A 23,711-nucleotide genomic window follows, 5' to 3' on the forward strand; every position below is an offset into this window, starting at 1 on the left:
AAGCTAAGGCTAAGCTTATGACTGTGACCGTGACAACGATTCTGGTTACGGAAAAAGGCGAAATTAGATAGCCAATCTTTGTGAATTCGACCCTTTATATTTTATGGATTCGACGCCCATTAGATATTCTGTGCGCATTTGTTATATACTTTAATTTGCGGCTCATGACACAAACATATACTAAAACTAGAATTAAAATTAAAAAGTTAACATGGTGGCCTCCATGTACAAAAATTTATGATTTTGTCAAATATGAGTATCACATTAGAGAAAAAATAAGTACCAAATTAAATAAAAGTACTAAATGATGTATTAAGCTTAAAAAATATAAAAGGTAAAACATCAATAATAACTTTCTTTAAAATGTTATTTTCTTTTTGAGTGAACGAGTTGATATTCAACTCAAGAAATGGTTTATAATAGTATAAACAAATGCAAATAATATAAATGGAATAATGATTTATTTGACCCTTCAAATAAAAAGAGAGAGGTCATTTTAACATTTTATTTAGTTTTTCGTCTCTTTTAGCTTTTAAATTTATTTGTTAAGTTACCCCAAAATGGATGAAAAATTAATATTTGTTAACTTTGTTGGTGTGTCATACATGTGGATGTAACATCAAGAATTAATTAATGAATTTTTAATTTTAAAAATTCAAAAATTAAAACATTTTAATTATTAAAAAGTATAAAATATTAAAGACTAAAAGAGACAAAAAATTAAATAAAAATTAAAACAACTTTTTTCATAAAATTAGAAGTCAAATCATGTATAAATTTAATTAAAACTATGTTGATTTAGTCTTCGTTTATTTGTACTTGAAAAACAGCTTTTGATTAGTTGTAGGTTGAGAAAACTCGATTCGATTATAAAAATCAAATAAATTTGAATTTTGAGTTAATCGAATCGAGTCATTTTTAAAATGAACAAATTGTGCATCTCAACAAAAATTACAAAAATGTTCAAAATAATTTCCAAAATTTTAAAATAATTTTAAAATTCAAAATTTATATTAAAATTTTTAAAATTTCTAAAAATATACAAAGAAAGTTAAAATTTTAAAATTTTCTAAAATAATAATTTTGGGACCTAAATAAGTTAATTAATAATTTAATTTTATCATATTAACTTGTTTTTATTTTTTGAATTTTTAACTATATATGATTTCAAATTAAATTAAGATAATAAAATAAAACTATCAACTTGATTAACTCAAAATTTTTCATTCGATTCAACTCAATTTCATCGAACGGATCCTAATAGATTGGTATATGTAAAAAAAAAAAAAGAAAAAGGAAAGTCCTTGGGTCGTTTTTAAAAATGAAATAAAAATATGGGAAGACTTGGGCTTTGTCCAAGAAGAAAAAGGAAGACTTCGGCTCGTCTTTAATTAGGCATTTAACCCCGACACACGGCAGAACATTCCAATATCTGTTCCAAATCACAATCCCTTTAAAGATCAGATTAAATTGTCCCAAGTCAAACCCACCTTTGACGTCTTCCCCGCTTCTCTGGATTGGAGAGCTTCTCTTGGAATCCGATAATGTCAAAAACCATTAATCTAATAAAAGCCAACGCTTCTAACCCTAAGGTTTGGATTGTGGCGGGAATTACAGTGGCCGGAATCCTACTTCTGGCTGACACCACTAGAAGGAGGAGGAGGAAAGCTATCATCATCCAAAGACAAGATTTTGGCGCTTTCTTGGAACGCTTCGACTTAATCCCTTTCCCCCAGCCGCCAACTCCTCCCGCCAAACTTCCATTACAAGGTCTTACATTTGCCATCAAGGACATGTTCGTCATTCCACATCCTTTCTCTTTCTCCCTTGCTATACTTTTGTTATAATTTTGGTTTTCCCTTTCAATCTTTTTCTTTCTTTCTTTTAATGATTGCAACAGATTTGATGTAAAAGGTTACGTAACGGGGTTTGGGAATCCCGATTGGCGTAGAACACATGAGCCGTCTGATAAGATGGCGCTGGTGCTTACTGCTTTGTTGCAAAACGGTGCTAAATGTGTGGGCAAGACAGTCATGGACGAACTGGCTTTTGGGTAACCTTTTATTTGGATTACTAGGAAGAAAGTTGTTATGAAGAAGAGCTGGAGCAACATAGATTGATTTCCCAAATGTGACAATTCTTGCTTTTGTTTTCCAATTATTAGAATAACGGGGGAAAATAAGCATTATGGAACACCTATAAATCCCAAAGTGCAGTCAAATATTCCAGGAGGTTCTTCAAGTGGTTCTGCTGTGGCGGTTGCAGCTGAATTTGTGGACTTTGCTCTAGGTAATTTCTTCACTCCCTTACATTGCCAGTACTCAATAGTCAGTCAAATCCCCACAGCTCTTTCCCTGTTTGTTATGCTTTTCTTTTGTTTTGTGCATGATTAATTAGTTTCTAGCCTTGAATGGCATAGCTTATCTTTTCCATTCCCTTCCTAAAAGCCTTCGCAGACCCTTTTTTACTGAATCTTGTTGATATACAGTTTGTCTTCTTCTTACTGTTATCTTAGCATAGAAGGCTTTTTCATCACATTGCAGGTACTGATACAATTGGCTGCATTAGACTTCCGGCATCCTTCTGTGGTATTCTTGGCTTCCGTCCATCTCATCAAGCTGTATCTACTATTGGGCTTATTCCAAATTCCCAAAGTTTGGATACTATTGGTATTGTAATGTGGCCTTCTTGTTCAGATTGTTAAGATGTTCTAATTGTGCAGTGTGGCCATGGTATTTTGATCCTTGAGATGTTTGTTGAATCTACTCGTAGATAATAGCTGTTGATAGTTTTAGCTAGTCTGAATTATATAATTATGTGAATTCATTTTGTATTCACCTAAATATATTATTTCTTAACTAAAATGTGGTGCAACTGAATGTCTGATCTATTAGTGAATGGATGCTGCCTCCGGAAAAGGAGCAGACAACTTTGCCCCTCTAGGTTTGTGGCACATGTCATTGCTGTTCTATCATAAGAATGGGCTGTTCAAATAATCAATGGGTATTTATTTGTTTGAGTCTAATTTATTGCTTAGCATTAAACTTTTGGAGAGTTTGCTTTGCCTTCCTCTAGATTTCCTTTGCTTCTCTTGATTTCGTCAAATGTTGATTTTAAAGGATGGTTTGCTCGTGATCCATCTGTTCTACGCCGTGTTGGACATGTTCTACTTAAAGTAAAAGCAGTGGAACCTAAAAGGGAAAGGCGCCTTGTGTTTGCTGATGATCTATTCCAGCTTTCAAAGGTTACCAAGCAGAAGACAGTTTATGTTGTTAGCAAAGCAATAGAAAAGCTTTCTGGTTGTAAGTTGTATGGCCTTCAATTTTTATTTATATCAGTTGCATGTTTTTTGGGTCTCAAAATCATGATCCTAACTCGGTGCTACCACTTCTGTTATGATGCTGTAAGTTTTACTTAATGATTTGTCTACCTCTTGTTGATTGCACAGACCAGCCTCCCCAGCATATTAATTTTTCTCAGTATGTTGCTTCAAATGTGCCCAGTCTAAAAGCTTTTGGTCAAAATTCCTCAAACCTGCAATATGGAATTTCTGCTTTGAAAGCTCTTTCATCAGTGATGGTGTCATTGCAAAGGTACTTGAGAATAATGTGTTACACGCAGGAGTACATATACCTCTTCGACCTGCTTTTATTGTTGCAATCCCTAAATCAAGATATAGTCATTATTAATATCAATTCTTGGCTTTGTCCACTTACCAGTTCTAATATCTAGCAGTATTACTTTTCAGCTATGAGTTCAAAACAAACCATGAGGAATGGGTTAAAAATGTTAAACCAAGACTAGGACCTGAGATTTCTCATCGTGTTCTTGCAGCAATCAACACTAAATATGAGAACGTGAAAGTTTTGTACAAAGTCGGGACAGAAATGCGCGCTGCTCTGCAAAGTCTTCTTAAGGTGTGGTTGCTTCTTCTCCTTCCTCTTTTCTTTCTGCTTCCATTTGTTTCAACTAATGTGATAAGTTTTTGTACCATTTGTTACTGTTATTCTTTTCTATAAGAGTGTTCACTATATACCAAGGATTATGAAGTCTCCCTGGTCATTGCTATAATACATTTGTTACAATATACCAATGAAGTTGTCTCCAGGCAGTTCTGTGCTTCATTTTTAATCAAAGAGAGAAGCAAACTGTAGTGTCTTATTAGCAAACTTTAGCTTTTTTTTTATCTGAGACATGATTATTGGTTTTTGGTTCCAGAACACCGATCATATTTCAAAGGGCATGCAAGATAAACTGTTCTTTTCATAGTAAACTTTTTTTTATGTTTACACTGTATAACTGAGACACGTTTAATAATAACAATCTTGTTAGAGGTGCCTGGAAAGGAGACATTGGGCAGATGGGATATTATCTATGATTAATCTAATTGAGAAAAAATGCTAAGAATGTCGGGGGCTTATCATCAGTATCTACGAAGGTGCCTACCTCTGCTGAATTTAGGGTTATTTTTATGGATCCAAAGGTTCTCAGATTTCTGGTGTTGTCTTGAATTGCTATAGTCTACGATGTTAGAATGGCTTTGAACTGGATGAACTCAGATAACCAGGTCATCTTTTTTGTTTCAGGATGATGGAATATTAGTGATTCCCACAATTGTGGACCCTCCACCAAAGCTTAATTCAATGAAAGATTATTCCACTGAGTTTCATGATAGAGCCTGTGCAGTATTGAGCATTGCTAGCATGTCAGGGGGCTGTCAGGTGACTTACAATGTTACTAGGGTTAAGTTGTCATTCTTATTTGTTGTAGCTTGGATATCAATAATTCATTTGACCGTAGAATCTCTTCCTAGGCTTGTGTTCCATTAGGAAATGATGCTGGTTGTCCTGTTTCTGTTTCGTTTGTCTCGTGCCATGGAGCAGACAAATTTCTTCTTGATGCAGTTTTGGATATGTATGCATCTCTGCAAGACCAAGTCAGCAATGCATTCAAGTCCGCGCTATTGTCTGATGTCAATGGTAATATGGATGCTTCTCAATGGTGAAGGAAAAGGTCTGCCTTGCAATATCTTAATTGATTTTTCTAACAAAATCTATATGTCTATGTGAATGACATCCCTGATTTTATTAGTTGACGGGTGTCAGTGATTCCCACAAATCCAAAATGAAGTTTTAGTTTTGCCTATTTGTATTCTTTATCTCGTAATAGTATATTGTTTTACTAAATGGCATATTACTTGACAAGTAAAAAGTAGGAAGGACGAGTTCCTTTTGGGTTATACGGAGTTCAATTATTGCTGTGATGTGAATGACATGTAGATCTTGAAAAGATGCCATTAACTTGATCTGCGCTATAAAATTGCAGAACTGAGCTACAGGAAAAGAAACTATTTCATATCCAAATTGCTAGTCAAACAAGGAGGAGAAGCGACCAGATATTGAAAAGAATGGGATTGCAAGAATGACACATAAGAAAGAAATTTGCTAACTTATTTCTTAAACATGCCAATCATGTCTTAGCTAAGGGGAAATCTTCACTATATGAAAACCTTGGGTTTTAAGCATATCTGCGGGTCATCTCCAACTGATGGATTCAGACGCCTATCTTCAGCGCTGAGCCCTCCCAAATCCCAATAGAACGCCAAGAGTTGGTTATGGGGTAACTGGTCAAACCGAGGTCAATTTTTTTTCCTTTCATTTTATTTTACTTTAGAAAATTAGGTGTAAAGGTTGAACACAGATGACATATGGATGTCTTGTATAAATTTGATTTTCCTTTCTATCATTTCCTAATGGAACACAATTTAAAGAGGAATAAACAGACCTTATCTTCTTCATAAGGCCATGCACATAAGCCCATTTTTAAGTTTTGATTAGTGCAATAATTTGACCTTCAACTACTCTTTATTGGGAGTATAAATGCTCCTTTTATAGAGAAAAGAAAGAAAATTTTGCCTCTTCTAGGCTAGTCAAATTCTTACTAGAATATACGGCCATTGTTGTTACTTCATTGAGAGTTCTAGATTAGAGGTGATTCAAGATTTGCTTACTTTGGTTTGTGAGTGATTCAAAGGAATCGAGAACTACTATTATAAGTAGATCCTATTTTATTCTCTTCTATTCTTTTAATATCTTAAGTAGGATTCAAGAAAAATTTTATATTTTTTCCTTTCCATTTTCTGATTTTTATTCTTGAATTCCAAGACAAAGACATGAATGGGTTAAATGATATAAGAATCTTCCTTTTCTAATTTTAATTTAAGTTTTAAAAAACACCTAATAAGAATATAAATATCTTTATATTTATACACATTTTGCTTTACCCTTTTTTAATTTTATTGATAGAGTTGATGTTTGATTAATTTTACGACATTAAATATAGTCAAACAATAGATACAACTAGATCACAGTACTCCCATGATGCAAGTGAAAAATTATACAATAAATATATTTATTAACCCACTGAGTAAAAAAGTTTATGTGAAAAATATATTTATTAAAAAAAGAAATTATAGTTAAAATTGTAAAGTTGAGATGTTGAAAACCAAGTTGCCTTAACTTCAAATTGTTGGATTCAGTGCTCTTAGTAAAATATTTTAATCAATATGTATATTTGTATTTTTTGAATAAATTGATTTAATAAAATATCAATTAATTACGTTAATAATATTTGAATATTATTCTTAATGGTTTTTGCATGCAAAGTAAAATGGAAGCATTATTATGTGGTCGAATCATAATACAGAAAGATAACTTATATTAGTAGATAATCTAAACACGTCATTAGTCTAATCGGAAATGAGTAGATGTTTTGTCCAATTGTAAGACTAATATGTCGTCTATAAGTTCAATTGGGTAGATATTTGTTTTGAGCATCATTCCACAATGGGAGAATATGTAACCCAACTAAAGGGTAAAATATATCCTTTTATTGGCAGTATATAATAGGTGAAAAATAAACGTGGTTGCGGGTAATGTAGTCGGTTCCACACCTGTTCAAATTGCACCTGTCAGTGCACACCTTTCCGGTTATAAATCGGAATGACTACTCTTTTCGCACCGGTGTAAATTCTGGTCTGTACCGGTTGCACCGGCTTGTTACGGCTAATGTCGGTTACACTGACCGGTGCATGAATAATGTTAAAAATAGATAAAATTACCATTTTTTATTAATCAATTTTAAATTTTAACAAAAATAAAGGAGAACTTTAAAATTTTAAGTAAATAATTAATGAATAATAAAAAGTAAATAATTTATATAACAAACAAACTAAAGAAAAAAAAGTCTAAATGCTTCACGAACACAACATTTTATGTATGTTCTTTTGTTAAACTTTCATTTTATATATTTAATGTGGGATGATCTTATTATAATTTTAAAAAAATATATTGCGGATAATTTTGTTATTTAATGAGATGTTTTTTCTTTGTTTACTTTAAATTTGTTAAATGATGAAATTTTATTTGCGAAGTTATGGATAAATATTTTATATAATCGATTAATATTTTTATATTTGAAATTATTTAATCTAATCCATTTGATGTATTTAATATTTTTTTAAAATCAATAAATTCGAAACGGTACACCGAAATAGACTGGTACTATTATGTACCAATTCTAGTAGAAAAACAGTGCACCCACGAGTGTGGTACTGACTACCTTGATCACGGGTCATTTGTCTTTGTGATAAATGACTTGATTACTATTTGACAGTAATTGACTTTATTGAAAGAAGATTAATGATTACTGTGAGATAAAATAAGATTATATTGAGAAAATAACTTTATCTCATAGAGATTAATGATATTCTATAAGAATAACACACTAATGATAAAGTCATTAGGTGAACATTTATTAAGTTGCTTTCGTGATGATATACAATAAGGGAGAACTCAGTCACGATACTTTAGTTGAATGATTTCGTGACTAAATAAATGTATAATTAATAGGCGAAAAGCCAAAACTTAATTATAAATTATTTGAGCCCTAATTGTATATATCTGATTGGTCTTTCTGTTAGCTCGTTGAAACAAAAAAATAAATTGCATGTAGAACTAAATGAATAGAAATGATGAAATAAGAGAAATGGATCGCATTCATAGTAAATGTGTTTTTCTCGCTAAATATAGAAATGACTTGAAAATTAATTTAAAGTTTTTGAATTATGGTTTAATTAATTATAATTAAATAATTGGAATTCAAAAATGAGGTTAAATTAATTAGTCATTATGAATATGTTAAATAAGAAAATTAAATATATTTCCTCATAGATTCTATTACAAGAAAATTGTTATGACTTCAATGAAAATAGAATTGGTTTGAAAATATTATTTATTTGATAAATTAATTTAGTTAATTTAAATTAATTGAATAAATAATATTTAATTTGGGAAATAGAAACTAAGTATTAGGTTAGATTAAATTATAAAATGTTGGGTCAAAAGTCTTAGTGGTGAGCACATATAATTGAACTCAATATATGAGAGGCCCAAATTTCTCTCATACAACATGTGTGGGGCACTAATTAGGGTGTGTCGCCCCTCTCTCTAGTTAAATTGGAAGTGCATTTTCTATTTAAATAATATTATTTATTAAGGGTTTGTTCAATCATGATTCTTATATATCTCCTTATAAATAAGAGCATCGGTTGACCTAAAAGCACACTTCATAGATTATTGAGTTATCGTTATGTTGCCAGAAAGTAGTGATAATATATTTCCTAGAGAATAAATTTTACTTTTCGGAGATTTTTACCAATTTTTATAAAGAGAACTTACTTTCCAACTGAAAGTAAGTAAATTGTTTCTATTTTGTTCTTTGGTTTGTGTTGCTCGATCTCACACTCGACACAATTTGTGGTACGAGGATAGAGTCATTGTAACACCTCATGCCTAACCCGATCATCGAATGCGGACTACAGGGTGCTACACTTCATAGCTCAAAATGAACTAACGCATTCTTTAATGAATATTCCGCCATTCTGACTTAATGCAACTATTATTAAATTACAGTTATCTAATTGATCATGCCACATGAATTTAATTCGATTATGTAACCTTAATATAATATACAAAATATTTTACAATTTAGTTTAAACATCTCGAATATTTGCTTAGTTTGGAAATAATATTCTTATCAAAATCAATTACAAATAAAACTCTGACCCTGAGACTCCACCTCTGGGTCATCCCACTTTATACATATTACGACAAGGAAGCACAACTGCCTAATCACAACAGATTCTGGTTCGGCCCATCCATGAATTATCAAATTCCCTTATTACAGGTAATACATAATTACACAAACATAAATTCAAATGAACTTAATGAGTTATCCATACCTCATATTAGCAGAATGCTATTAAGCTTACAAATTTTGAACTAAAGTCTAACTGTCTATACTAGGACAGTTCACCAATCTCATTGGTGTGGTATTTACGTTACAAGATTTAGCTCACTTGTACTTGGTACATCATCTTCAAAGACACTGTCGCTTAATCACTTGCACAACCTGGAGAACAAATCATCTTTCTTGACTGCCTTTGATCTATTACGGATGATTTGAAAACAGAAAATTTCGTAATCGGCTAATGAGCCTTGCACATAAAAAGCTCTCACTAATGAGACTTCACATATGTAATATTAGAATGCAGATAAACGTTTGACCACTTGGCTAATTATCCCCATGAATTCTATCTTCATTAGTTGCCCTTGCAAACCCATATGCAGCTTCTTCCTTGAGAGGAAATCTTCGTGGATTTTTACTAGTGGACTTATGAAAGTAAACCCATCTCACCATTTTTCCACAATAATATATCGTTATCCATATAATACAGATCTTGGCGGATAGTTCCTGTTGCGAACTGCCATTAGTGGTTTGTCCTAACGGATTCAGATCCGTAATGCGATCCTTATAGGTTCCTATTTCAGGCCCAAGTCTATGGATTCATACCTTGCGAAAATATACCAACAAACTCATAAGTAAAACTCCCATTACAAGTTAATAAGAAGACCAATTTATCTCAATCAAGCCGACGATTCTGGTGGATTGGCGAATCCCGCCTTTGTCTCGCAATAATAGATAAACCATTCATAGTGGTCCACCTTTAGAAATAGATAACATGTAGGCAAATTCTTAAAAGCAAATTCCTTATCGCGATACCATACATGTAAAATAGCCCTGACAGATTGTTATATCTTGCTCATATGGACTGGCATATACAAATAACTCTTTCTTAGCGGATTTATTAAGAAGGGATCCCTTCTTTGCGAAATCTTATTTGTAAAATAGTCTTGATAGATTTTCACTTATAAGATAGTCCTGATGGACTTCCACATATAAGATAGTCCTGACGGACTCCACATATAAAATAGTCTTGACGAACTTCCACATGTAAGATAGTCCTGACAGACTTATCAACTAAATCAGGTGAACTTTCATAATTTTTCATAACTTTCATATGTCATGGCTATGAACTTACTTTCACTTATGAGGCTTAAAGTCTTAGACTCCACAAAGCCTCGTACATTCATAAAACTCACGTTGGATTATCATATTCATTTGCACATATATCTCTGTACAATCCAACCAAACCTCTGCAAACTCGAAAACCATGCATATACATTCTCTGTACTATCCACCCAAACCTCCGCAAAGGCAGTTAACACGTGGCATAGAGTGCACAATATGACAATTCTTCATCTTTCATCCGCCAAAACATCCTTCCGCTCTCCGCATATCAAACACATGCATTTCATACATAGGCATTCTATCAACACCACTGTTCAAGCATGACACACATCACGCCAACATTTCATGCATTTTCATAACAACACAACAGATCTCACGATACATCAATATTCAACTACAAAGTAATTCATCAATTACGCATCATTCAGCCATAGGATGACGCATCATTTGCTCAACACTCAACCAACATAACCAACAAACATCATGCCAAACATCTCATTTATACCTAGGGGTGTTCATGTTGGAAAAAACGAATTTGAAAAACGCAGCGGAAAATAAATTTAGGGAAAACATAATTTTAATTTTTTTTCCAAAACAAGATCTTGGTTGTGACATCTAAAGTAATAAATACTTCATCAAAATTGTACTTTTTCCATTCGTCTAGGATGAGCGCTTCAACCGAGTAGTACTCTCTGCTATCCTCAAGTTCAAGTCTACCAAGTGTGTGCTCGTTTCAAATCAGAAAATTTTTCACATAAATTACTAGTGGAGTAATTTCACAATTTCTCTAAACTTTTGGGTTAAGCTGTAAATCAGAAAAATATCTCTAGAAATTTTATAAAATAATCTATTCAGAGAATTTTTTCTCTACAACTTTCTCTTGAATTCAAGTATTAATGACCCAAGGCTCCTTTACATAGGAAGAGTTTATAGAGTTAAACTATGATTAAACTTAATCCTTTTAAAATTAGCATAATATTTATAAATATAAATATTAGATTAAATTTAATATTAAATCTTGTTATAATAATAGAATATTTATCTATAATATAAATATTAAATTAAATTTAATATTAAACTACTAAAATAATATTATTTTTTGAATAGTTAATCTGAAATCAAATTCTCTGGTAGAGTCCCAGTAGGAGTGTAACTCTTCTACCGCTCAACCACCGAAGACCAATCACCGCCGGTCACTTGAACGCCGCCATCGTAGCCGTTTGTACCACAGTGTTCGGTGATGCAGGTGCGACATCTTTATTGCACCCATAGCCGGTTCAGTTGCTGTCGGTTTGGCCCGTGTCAGTGACAATCTGATCGGTCCGATCTAGCCACCGGCTAGACCGTCAGCCCGGTTTCACATACCGTGCCCCGTTCGACCAATATTTGGGTCTTAGTCTCAGTTTTGGGCTTCCAGACTCAATTTACGATTTCAGGTCTAATGTTCAAGTTTAATTACCCATTGGACCAATTGTTTGACTTGAAAAATAATTTCCAAAAATATCATATTAATTTTAATTAATTTGATTAATTTAATTTTACTTGATCAAAATTAATTTTCCCAAAAATCACTTAGATTTTCCAAATTAAATTTTCAAGAAAATTCTTTAATTAAATTCTCTAGTTGAACAATTCTCACGACCCGAATTTGCAAAAAAAATTATTGTTTTGCTGTTGTTTTCATAATTATGTTGCTACTATTTTGTTGTTATTATTTAGATATTGTATAACTCTTGTTTTAGTGTTAATTTTGCTACTATTTTAGAGGCATTTGCTTGTTAAGTTGCACCTATCTTAGTGTTATTTGAGTATAAAGACTTTTTAAAATTTATTTTCAATTTGTTGAGAAACTTTTATTTTAATGTTTTTAGTGTTTTTAATTTATTATATTTTTTATTTTTTATATAAAAAATAAAAAAATTAATACGGGCTAGACCTAGAGTTTTGTTAGGACTCAATCTGAATCTGACTCGACCCATGAACAAGTCTAATACGATATGTACAAAATGTTGTAGCAATAGCATTCCCAACCTTCAATATTTTTCAATGTATGGTTATATACCATGTACATTAAATGAATGTTGTAGCATTCCTAAAAATTACGTGAACATTGAAAAACAGGTTACTATAGTATTAAATATGCTGAATAACATGCCATTGTCAAAATGGGAAAAACATAATGTAATTAGTCGCACACAGTTTACAACTAGGAGAATATCTGTTGACAATCTATGTTATCCATAAATTGACATGGAAATGAATCAGATACAACATTTGGTGTAACTTTTTAACTTTAATAGACAACTTAGAAGATATGGTTTTTGTTTGTTTGTTTGTTTACGCAGAATCAAGCGAGCCACCTCTGGCAACAGAGCGAAAAGCGAAAATCGCGCATGTATGGAATCTTGTTGGACTCTCCTATCCTCTCAGCAAACCAATATGCTCCTCTTAATTTGTGGCAAAGATTTTCTAGCCATTCTTGTCTTTCCCCCTACGTAACTGATCTTTGTTTCGGGACGCTAATGTAACTTGGCGATTTTCACGCTTCATTTTTGTCAAATTTATTTACCCCCAAAATATATGCTACAACAAATTTTGAAAGCTGAATTTGTCATCTGGATTCAATATGGAACAACATCATCGAACTCAACACCAGGAAATTTGAAATTTCGTTTGATTTTTTTTTTTTTTTTTTTTTGCAATTAGAAGAACACAATGCGCCATTCCAAGTTGTCAAGGTACTTCAGCTTCACGGCGTCTCGCGATTGGTTCTACCGTTATTCGTTCGGCAATGCAGGCCTTCGTTCGATCAGGACTGATCTCGGCGAAGGCACCGTCATGCACTGTTGGGTACCAAAATGCCACAACGCTTCCAGGCCCAATCTCCTCCTTGTTCACGGATTCGGTGCCAATGCCATGTGGCAATACGGTGAGCATCTCCGCCACTTCACATCTCGATTCAACGTCTATGTGCCGGACCTTATCTTCTTCGGTGAATCCTACACGACGAGAAGCGAGCGGACGGAGTCGTTCCAGGCTCAATCGTTGATGAAACTGATGGAGGCGCACGGAGTGCCAAGAATGAGCTTGGTAGGCATAAGCTACGGCGGGTTCGTGGGGTACAGTATGGCGGCACAGTTTCCAGAGAAAATGGAGAAGTTGGTGTTGTGCTGCGCTGGGGTTTGCTTAGAGGAGAAGGATTTGGAAGAGGGTTTATTTAATGTATCGGATTTGAATGAGGCTTTGAGTATTTTGTTGCCACAGACGCCTGAGAGACTGAGGGACCTGATTAAATTTTCCTTCGTCAAGCCAATAGGCAAGTGGGTGCCAAGCTTTTTTCTCTCAGATTTCATTGATGTAAGCTTGCTTCACTTTCCCTTCCCATTCTAATCCTATCATTATATTCTTCTAATTATTGCAAACTTTTTAGTAATTCAATTTTATTGACTTGAAAAGTGCTAACGAAGAATGTAGCGATTTCAATGCAACCAAGTAAAACTAAACCCTGAACTTGTATTTTCAGTATTTCATCATTGCATATATGTTTGCTGTAGGTAATGTGTACAGACCATCTTAAAGAGAAAAGAGAGCTGCTAGTGGCAATACTAGAAGATAGAAAGCTCAGCAACATTCCTAAGATCACACAGGTTTAAGCTCTTCTCTTGTTCCCTTCTTTCAATTTTGTTTTCTTACACCCTATATAACTTCAACATTTCAACCCCGGGGTTTACTTAGTGCCAAATAAAGTCTTATTTGCTAATATTATTAGATAACCGCCTTAAATTACAAATTAAATATTAAAAAGTTAACATAATTATTTTTAGATGTCAAAATGTATAAATTTTTCATATATCACAAACATGGTACCACATTGTATAAAATATTAAATTCAGGTACTCGATAACCAATTGAATAAATAAAAAATCGAAAACCAAATTATTTCGATTTATTCGGTTTGATTTTCTCAATTTCACCGATATCTTGCAAACTCTTACCCCTCATTAGGTTTTAGTGTCAAATGGATTTGTTTGATGGGTAAAAATATCATGGAGGCCCTTGTACTAAGAGTTAAATTACATTTTGCCCCCTCTTTTAAAAAAATATGCAAATTAGTCCTTCTGTTAAAAATTACATATATTTCTACTATTAAAAATTGATCTATGTATGTCATAATAAGGTACACGTGACACACCAAGTGTAACTTTCTAGTTATTCTATTAGCCACATCGCTTTTAACGATAGAAATGAATGAAAATTTTAATAGAAAGGATCAAATTACTCTTGTAAAAAAAATTAACTTTCTATTCTTTTAAAATAGTGTTCTCATAGTTAACATTTGTATTTGTTTATTTGTACAAAAAGTTTTGAAAACAAAATGAAACCCATTACTTTTATTCTTATATTAATTTAATTTAACTCTTCTTCTTTTTTCTTATTCTTAAAGAGCCTATTGATAATATGGGGAGAAGAAGATAAGATATTCCCATTGGAACTTGGCTACAGATTAAAAAGGTTAGTAACCATAATAATGTGTTTTCTTTTCCTTTGACGTATGAGCTGGTACTGATTAATCTGTATTTGAATGTGTTGTGTTGTGTGGTGTAGGCATGTGGGGGAAGAGGCTAAGATTGTAGTGATTAAGAATGCAGGGCATGCTGTAAACATAGAAAAGTCAAAGGATTTCATGAAGCACTTAAAATCTTTCCTTTTTGATTCTCTAACACCTCATCGTCCCCCTTCCCTTTTACCCCTTTTCGATTCTTTATGGTCCTAGTTTTAACTTTACATTTCAATATTAGTATTACCTCTCTCTTTTTTCTTCTCAATAACTTCAATCTCATCCATCCTTTTATTTATACATTTTTATTACATTTAAATAATCCTTCACTTTTTAAATTAAACCTTAGCTTTTCATTTATATCCAAATAAACCCTTAATATAATTACTTCTTTTTTCATTTAAAATAAGGGTTTATTTAGATAAAATGATAAGAGTTTATTTGGAATAAATGTCAAAGGGTTAGGCTTCAGCTCTCTGTTGAAGATGTTGAAAGGGTTTAGACAAAATAAATAGGGTTTGTATTGTCTCTAGCTCAAGCTAAAGGTTTATCTCTCAACTCTAATTAGACATATACGCTTGCCATTTAAAGGGAAAAGATTCAAACCTACTATTCGTGGATGCTCATGTTTACAGGTGCTCTTACTCTATAAACTCAGCCTAAAGCATTTTAGCTCTTATCAAAATCAGGAGACAAAATCCTAGTTTAATTAAGGGAAAATATTGACTCGTTAAGGGGTTCGACAGCTTTAGTTGGTCAATATTTTGTAAACTTTTTTGAAATAAATTAGCCTCCCGTCAATATATATTAATCATTTATAATATATATGGTATTAATACCATGCATATGGCACGAACTTGATCTAACTAAAGAAATTTATGAACTAATAAGATTATGATCCAATTTTAAATTACTTAAAAATAAATAAAAAGATTTCCATTACGCACATGAAATTAAATATTAATATATGAAATAAAATTAATTTACTAATATTAGAATTTAGGACAAAAACTAATTTCTACCGCTTAATAAATAAAATATTACTTTATAAAAATTAAATTTCCAGAAAACTCTAATAGCTTCCGCAGGTTAGTGTCCTGTTGGAGTCTTTACGTCATTTCTTCCACTTCATAGCGATGGGAACTCTCGAGTGTTTATTCAAAAGCAAAGCATTGCTCTGCTTTCAAACGTTTCCTTCCCCCACTCATCTCTGCCCAAGGCAGGAAAGGCGCCTCTTGCAGTTCATTATTCAGCTACCAACAGTGGAACCCATAGCCTAAAAGCTTGAGAAGAAGAGCCATATTTGGTAGTTTCAGGTAACTAGTTTATCAGAACTCAAGTAACCCAACTTCTAATCTATATGTTCTCTGATATATCTAGTAAGTTAAAGAAATATGCTGCGGTTCTCGTAATTGCTTTGGCTAACAAGGTTTGCTAGGATCGTTTCTCTTTTACTGCTTGTTTCCTAGATTAACTTCTGATTCTTTGTTTCAGAGTATGGCGACGGCTATACCTTGTGGAAACACAGTGGTGACTGGGCTTCGACCGCGGCTTTTGTCAAGCTTGAATACCAACAAATGGCGGATATCTCAAGCGCGGTGAGATTTTCTCCTTGGAGGTTTAAGAGTTGTGTATATATATATATATATATATTATATGTCATGGAGGTTTAAGTTCTTTTAATAAACGTCTTAATATAGAAGGTTAAATTTTTAAATCATTTAGCTGGTGCACTGCAGCTTTTAGGTTCTGGAAAATATGTTGTCTGCAGATTATCAATAATGGTTTTTGCTTTAGAGCAACAATTTTAAGTGTTTATGTTGTGTTATGCAGTGTTTCAACTGAGATAGGAGCGTTATCATTTTCAAGTTCAAGCATTTTTCCTCCAAATTTGACGCATTTGTTATTCAATTCATGGTCACCTAAAATCCCCTGTCACCACTTGGCAAGGCGTCTGATTGTCAAAGCTGCTCGGGTAGAGTATTTATCTAGCAACTATGGTTCTAAACTTTTCTTCTTTGGTTATTTTTCCTTTCTTTCTGGTATTTTCTTTCTTAACTGCATACATTTTGCAGGACTACTATTCCATCCTTGGAGTATCTAAAAATGCCAGCAAATCAGACATAAAAAGCGGTGAATGAACTACCCTGTTTATTCTTGACTTCTATGTGTTTACCCCATCTGCTTTTTTCTTTTTCAACTTGACATGGTTTGCATATGATGGCTTGTGTTTTGCATATGGTCTTGAGGTCTACATTTATCGAAGGCTTCCCCTATGACTTCATTTACACATTCATGCTTTACGGCTATCATCCTCATTGGAAGTTTTAAAATCAATGCTTTTATTGTGACATTTTAAGTGTCTGCCAAGAGTTTCTTTGATTTAGAATCCAAATCTTATTCTGTTACTGTGCATAGTCAGCCTTATTTACTGAAGTATGTAGGACAGTAGGAGTATTCCCCTTTGTATTATTTCTTGATTTGGTATAGTCATGTAATTTAGGAGCTATAAAAATATTGATTTTGATTCATTTGTACTGACTACACCCTTTTTTAACTTTCAGCTTATCGAAAACTCGCCAGGAATTATCATCCTGATGTGAACAAGTAAGTTAAAGAACCTTTTTAATTTTTGCAATTATTTATATTATTTAGGTATCAGCTGGAATGTTAAATCTATCATGTATCAGTCCCCCCTCTGCTGGGGAAAAAATCCATTTTATCATTTTTTTTTCTTTAATTTATTGCTACAATGTGATCAAAACCGGTAAGCATAACCTTCAAACCTAGACATTTTGGATTCTTCTATTGATTTGTCACCTTGACTCCACTGCTGTGTTGCCACCTTGAAACACAGTAAGCTTCCAAAATAGTTTATTTAACATGTCTCACTTGCTAACTTGAAGGCTTAATTATTAAATTGACGTGTGCTTTAGTGGTTACTAGTCCTACCTTGATTAGATAACAAGAAGTGCCCATTGAAAATTGAGCTTTTGTAGCAATTATGAAGATCAATTTGAGGGGATGTTGTGGAAATTCTTATTGTCCCACAAGACTGAACCCATATTTTTCTTATCATGTTGTCTTTCCAGTCCTTCCATTAGCAAAACATGTAGTTGTAAATCCTCATTTTTCACTATTTTATCCTCTGTATGTCTGTTCCTAATTCTGTTAGCACACATTCTTGCCAAAATAGATGCAGGTCTCTTTGTATGCTAAACATAACATACCTTAAATGACTACGCTTCTTTATCGGTTTGCAATTTTAATTCTATGCTAATATATATCGTGCCTTCAGGGAAGCAGGAGCTGAACAGAAATTTAAGGAGATTAGTGAAGCTTATGAGGTACAAATCTGATTTCAAACATCAGTGATTGGTCATGGGTGCCGGATTGAACTTGGGATTTGATGTGCAACTTCTTTTGTTCAGGATATTTGTATAATAAAGATGAAAAATATGCGGTGCAGGTCTTGTCAGATGATGAGAAGCGTTCTATATACGACAGATATGGTAAAGATGGTTTTAAAGGTTCTACTATGGACATGGGGGTAAGTTACTTCGATCAAAAGAATGAATCTGTGAAACTTTACCAATATCTCTATTTTTGGCACATCTCTCTTCCTAATAAGTCAAATCTTTTCCGTTTATTCTTGTAGGACTTTAGCAATCCATTTGATCTATTTAGCTCATTATTCGACATGGACATCAGAAATAGAGGTGCTAGAAATATGGCCGCAGATGGCGAAGATCTAATTTGCAATCTAGTATTGACTTTCAAGGAAGCTGTCTTTGGGGTAGAAAAAGAGATCGATGTGTCCAGGCTTGACAACTGTACAACCTGTGATGGTTCAGGTGCAAAGCCAGGGACCAAGGCATATACTTGCACCACATGTGGTGGGCAAGGGCAAGTTGTCTCATCATCAAGGACTCCACTGGGTGTCTTCCAGCAGGTAATGACATGTTCTGCCTGTAGTGGGACTGGGGAAACATTCACTCCTTGTAACAAATGTGGCGGCGATGGAAGAGAAAGGAAATCAAAGAAGATTAGCCTGAAGGTGCCTGCTGGGGTTGATTCCGGTAGTCGGTTGAGGGTCAGATCAGAGGGCAATGCTGGAAAGAGAGGGGGTGCTCCTGGTGATCTTTTTGTCGTCATTGAAGTGATCCCAGACCCTGTACTGAAACGGGATGACACGAACATTCTCTATACATGCAAGATTTCATACATTGATGCAATCTTGGGGACAACAGTGACGGTACCAACAGTTGATGGATCGGCCGATCTTAAAATCCCTGCCGGTGTCCAGCCTGGAACAACCTTGGTGATGTCAAAGAAAGGAGTGCCGTTGCTGAACAAAGGCAAAATGAGGGGGGACCAATTAGTGAGAGTGCAGGTGGAAATCCCAAGGCAGCTAAGTGATGAAGAAAGGAGGCTTGTTGAAGAACTAGCCAACCTGAAGAAAACCAAGACTTTGAATGGTAGCAGGAGATAATAGGGTATATTAGCATAAGCATTTTTCCTGGAATTCATGTATTTCTTATATTACAAGTTTCTGACAAATTTACGATTAGAAAGATCTATTCAGATGGTGAGCTATAAAAAGAAGCTTGGAAGAGATTAAATGGCGTACCTGACAGGCCAAGTGCCATTCTTCCGACTCTTAATTTTTTACATTTTCACTATAAAACTTTGGAATATTATCTTTATTTAATTTTAATTTTATGTTTTTAAAAACATTTTTAATTTTTAAAAATTTAATGATATTTATATTGCATTTTTTTATTTAGTTATTTTTAGTATCATTATTAACTTTTATAATTATTTGTTAATTAATGATTTCAATAGCTTAATTTTTTTAAATTATTATTTATCTAAGTAAGATAATCACAAATACTAGTAGTTTGAGTTTGAAGTGATGCATTTTAAAATATTAGCATTAAATGAAAATTTAAAATAATTATAAAAATAATGATATTAAAATAAATAATACAAAATATGAGTATAGTTTGATCTGTAAAATGTATAACAATTTTAATAATATGGACAAAAGTCACATTTTAAAGTTAATTTTTATTTTATTTTATTGTGGGATCATATCCTTTTGTTTCATCGAAAATAGTTTCGGAAAATGACTTACTTTTCCGGAAAAGCTAATATTTTCGTGTGTTTTGATGAATCTTTGTAAAATATTTTGTTGTTTGACAAATTTTTGAAAATATTTTATAAAAGTTGTTTTCAATGAAACAAACATACATTTGAGATTATGATAAGTAGTGAATTGATTACAAAGTGATGTTAGGGTGAAATTATAATAAATAATAAATCTTCTTGAGGTTAAGGATTAAATTGTAAAATGTGAAATCTATAATTGAAACAAGAGAAGTGATATGCTTGAAAATTTGTCATATGACATAAGATATTATAATAAATTATTTGATTAAAATGCTTATATGGTGAAAATTAAATTACATGGCAATAGAGACTAAATTGAAAAATGTACAAAAGTTTAAGTGTGAAACAATTTAATATGTGAATAAGAGAATTATGGTAAAAGTTTAATGAATGTGTTATGAGATGATGAAATATGAATAATGTGTTGTAAAAGTGAAATTGTGAAAAATATGAAATTTTATGATAACAAGGACTAAATTGTTAAACTTGAGAAATATGTGGACTAAATAATATACAAAGTGAAATACATAGAAATTTGATATGTGAAACAAGATATTGAGATAAATTATGTGATTAAAATGTAACAAGAAAGAAAATTGATTTAATATGATTAACTAGTAAATATTAAACTTTTATGACAAAAAGGGACTAAATTGAAAAATTATGAAAGTTTATAAGAAAATATTTGATAAGTAAAAAATGTAGTAGAGAATGTAATATCCTGGTGCTTTGACCCGATGTTTGGGTCGGGTACGGGGATATTACAGTGAACAGAGCATAATCAGTTTAGAAAATGTCTTGCGGAAAAAAATGTGGTAAGACATTTACGAGAATAATGGGATAATTTTATGTTAGTTGGAAAACCTTTTACATTAACCATCCTATTTTACTTGAAACAAATATCGAAAAAGGCTGAAAATATTTTATATAAAAAAATTTACGTTGAAACAAAACGGAGCCTAAATGAAAAGAATTTTAAAAAAATCTTTAGGTGGAGTTGGAATTGTGAATTTAAGTTATTAAAAAATTGAAATTTTTAAAATTTTCAAAACCTTGATAAAATAAAAATTTTATCCAAATCTTAACCCAAACATACTCTAAAATTTTAAAATTATTAATACAATCATATACTTAATACTAAGAATAGGGAGATGGTTTTTTATTATCAAAATCAATTTTTAAAATTATTTTGTAATACTTTAGTCATGGTTACAGATTTGTATTTTAAAATGATGTACATTTAAATTCTAAAATATTTATCTTAATCCTTAATTACAAAAAAGATGGTTGACTGAGTCTTAATTTGATATTGATATTGTTGTCGGAGGAGGAGAATTTGGATTTAAGCACGTTGAGGCGTGTTTATCCTTCTATTTAAGTGTGAGAATGAATTTTGCCTAGTTGTAAGCATTGTATTAAAAAAAAAAAAAAAGGATAGATTACCTAGTTGGTCACCTAACTTTTAGGGCATTTTCATTTTGGTCACCGAAAACAAAATCTTTACAATTTCGTTACCCAATTTTTAAAGCACTTTTATTTTAGTCACCCAATTGTTAAATCTCAAATGGTAGTTAACTTGTACACGCCACATCATGTTCATATTTTTATTTTGATAACCTAACTTTTAAGGTACTTTCATTTTGGTCACCTAATATGAAATCTTTACAATTTCGTCACTCAATTTTTAGAGTGTTTTCATTTTAATCACCAACCGTTAAATCTCAAATGGCGGTTAACTTGTACACGTAATAGTCATATCATGTTCACACTTTTATTTTGGTCACCAAAAAAATATTTTTATAATATTGATTGGGTAAAAATATTAAGGATTAAAGTAAAAAGTGGTAGAAACTAAAATAATGCTTTAAAATTCTCAAATTGTACTTATTTATCTCATTGCCAAAAGTTCTATTTTTTCAATATTAAAATTTTAAATTTTAAAACATCAAAAATTAATTAAATAAGTTATTCAATTTTTTATCATTTGATAGTGTCAACCGATTTGTTACTATAATATTGAAATTAATTAAATTAATTAATTTAGTCTCATTTAAATCTTAAAATTTTATTTTATGTTTCTAAATTAAAATCAACTTAAATAAATAATCTTTAATAAGTGTACGTGAAACCCAAATTTCTATTGATTATATTATATCAAGCTTTCATACAAAGCTAAAAGCAAAGAAAAATCATTATAATTAATTTTTAATTAACTAATTTTATATTCCATGCCAAACAAAATCCAAAAAATTATCACTTCTTTACTCAAATGAAGAACAAACAATTAATTTAATTAATTGCAATGATTTTTTTTTACTTTTAGTTTAGTATAGAAGATTCAAGATTATATAATCAAAAGAAATTTAAGTTTCATAAACAATTATTATATATGAGTTATCGAGATGATTTCATTAAAAATAATATAAAAACATAAAATAAAATTTGAAAATTTAGAAGGAGATTAATTTAATTAATTTTAATATTACAGTAACAATTAGTTAACATTATCAAGGGATAACAAAATTTGGCTATTTTACCAAAATAATCCAAAAAAATTTTATATTTACAAAAATAACTCAAGTATTCACCAAAATAACCCGAAAATAATAGTAAAATGGGGTTGTGGCCTGTTAATAGCCAGCACCACCTGGTATTTTGGACCCATGATTGCCTAATAATTGTGTCAGACTTTAAAAAAATGAATTTTTTGGTTCTGGCCTGTCAATGGCCGGAACCCGTGTATTTTTTTTAAATCGTATATTACTGGTATACAGAAAACCGAAAAAAAAGGGAAAAAAATTTTGGGTGCTGGCCTGTCAATGGCTAGCACCCCTTTATACAAAAAAAAAATTTGGGTGTTGGTCTGTCAATGGCCGGCACCAGAATACGAAAAAAGCAAAAAAAAATATTGGGGTGGCCTGACAATGGTCGGCACCCTTTTTCTACAATATTTTTTTTTTTTACTTTTGGTGTGTCAATGGCCGGCACCAGTATAAGAAAAAAGTAAAAAAAAATTGGGTGGCCTGGCAATGGCCGGCACCCCCTTTCTACAATTTTTTTTTTTACTTTTGGTGTGTCAATGGCCGGCACCAGTATACGAAAAAAGTAAAAAAAAATTTTGGGTGGCCTGCCAATGGCCGGCACCCCCTTTGTACAATTTTTTTTTTTTTTACTTTTAGTCTGTCAATGGTTGGCACCAGTATACGAAAAAAGTAAAAAAAAAATAATTGTACAAAGGAAGTATACAAAAAAAAATTAATTGTACAAAGGGGATGCCGGCCATTGCCAGGCCACCCAAATTTTTTTTTTTACTTTTTTCGTATATTGGTGCCGGGTTGTCGGTCATTGACACACCCAAAAGTAAAAAAAAATTATTGTAGAAAAGGGGTGCCAGCCATTGCCAAGCCACCCCCAAATTTTTTTTTTTACTTTTTTCGTATTCTGGTGCCGGCCATTGACACACTAAAAGTAAAAAAAAAATTTATTGTAGAAAGGGGGTGCCGGCCATTGCCAGGCCACCCAAAAATTTTTTTTTTTACTTTTTTCGTAT

At 32.2% G+C, this 23,711-nt stretch overlaps 3 protein-coding genes across 4 annotated transcripts; all 3 read left to right on the top strand.

Annotated features, from left to right (window-relative positions):
- The first annotated feature begins 1,415 nt into the window (after positions 1-1,415).
- LOC105762724 (outer envelope protein 64, mitochondrial) lies at positions 1,416-5,800 on the top strand. Of its 2 annotated transcripts, none has more exons than XM_012580583.2 (10): positions 1,416-1,795; positions 1,901-2,053; positions 2,165-2,289; positions 2,544-2,669; positions 3,120-3,302; positions 3,449-3,593; positions 3,749-3,917; positions 4,587-4,721; positions 4,814-5,013; positions 5,326-5,800. In XM_012580583.2, exons 1-9 carry the CDS (start codon positions 1,545-1,547, stop codon positions 5,003-5,005), a joined length of 1,479 nt encoding a protein of 492 aa, XP_012436037.1. In that variant the 5' UTR covers positions 1,416-1,544; the 3' UTR covers positions 5,006-5,013; positions 5,326-5,800. The 2 variants fall into 2 exon arrangements, with proteins under 2 accessions (XP_012436037.1, XP_012436038.1); XM_012580584.2 differs by having other exon boundaries at positions 1,621-1,770.
- A 7,111-nt stretch (positions 5,801-12,911) lies between these two features.
- Positions 12,912-15,787, top strand: LOC105762313 (uncharacterized). Its single transcript, XM_012580180.2, has 4 exons — positions 12,912-13,788; positions 13,986-14,078; positions 14,876-14,943; positions 15,037-15,787. Exons 1-4 carry the CDS (start codon positions 13,147-13,149, stop codon positions 15,203-15,205), a joined length of 972 nt encoding a protein of 323 aa, XP_012435634.1. The 5' UTR covers positions 12,912-13,146; the 3' UTR covers positions 15,206-15,787.
- Positions 15,788-16,024: 237 nt separating this feature from the next.
- On the top strand, positions 16,025-19,706 carry LOC105762730 (chaperone protein dnaJ A6, chloroplastic). The gene is made up of 8 exons (XM_012580593.2): positions 16,025-16,305; positions 16,484-16,587; positions 16,823-16,964; positions 17,065-17,122; positions 17,554-17,596; positions 18,288-18,336; positions 18,459-18,539; positions 18,648-19,706. Exons 2-8 carry the CDS (start codon positions 16,487-16,489, stop codon positions 19,479-19,481), a joined length of 1,308 nt encoding a protein of 435 aa, XP_012436047.1. The 5' UTR covers positions 16,025-16,305; positions 16,484-16,486; the 3' UTR covers positions 19,482-19,706.
- The last annotated feature ends 4,005 nt before the right edge of the window (positions 19,707-23,711 follow it).

The sequence above is a fragment of the Gossypium raimondii genome, chromosome 12 (genome assembly GCF_025698545.1).
Source record: "Gossypium raimondii isolate GPD5lz chromosome 12, ASM2569854v1, whole genome shotgun sequence".
NCBI classification, from domain to species: Eukaryota; Viridiplantae; Streptophyta; class Magnoliopsida; order Malvales; family Malvaceae; genus Gossypium; species Gossypium raimondii.

Excerpts from the sequence above, each read along its gene's own strand:
- LOC105762313 (XM_012580180.2), top strand. The coding sequence starts at position 13,147 with ATGCGCCATTCCAAGTTGTCAAGGTACTTCAGCTTCACGGCGTCTCGC. Across the intron at positions 13,789-13,985 it reads TTCTCTCAGATTTCATTGAT|GTAATGTGTACAGACCATCT; the intron begins GTAAGCTTGCTT and ends TGTTTGCTGTAG. Across the intron at positions 14,079-14,875 it reads ACATTCCTAAGATCACACAG|AGCCTATTGATAATATGGGG; the intron begins GTTTAAGCTCTT and ends TTATTCTTAAAG.
- LOC105762724 (XM_012580583.2), top strand. The coding sequence starts at position 1,545 with ATGTCAAAAACCATTAATCTAATAAAAGCCAACGCTTCTAACCCTAAG. Across the intron at positions 2,670-3,119 it reads CCAAAGTTTGGATACTATTG|GATGGTTTGCTCGTGATCCA; the intron begins GTATTGTAATGT and ends TTGATTTTAAAG. Across the intron at positions 3,303-3,448 it reads AATAGAAAAGCTTTCTGGTT|ACCAGCCTCCCCAGCATATT; the intron begins GTAAGTTGTATG and ends TTGATTGCACAG.
- LOC105762730 (XM_012580593.2), top strand. The coding sequence starts at position 16,487 with ATGGCGACGGCTATACCTTGTGGAAACACAGTGGTGACTGGGCTTCGA. Across the intron at positions 17,123-17,553 it reads CAAATCAGACATAAAAAGCG|CTTATCGAAAACTCGCCAGG; the intron begins GTGAATGAACTA and ends TTTAACTTTCAG. Across the intron at positions 18,540-18,647 it reads GTTCTACTATGGACATGGGG|GACTTTAGCAATCCATTTGA; the intron begins GTAAGTTACTTC and ends TTATTCTTGTAG.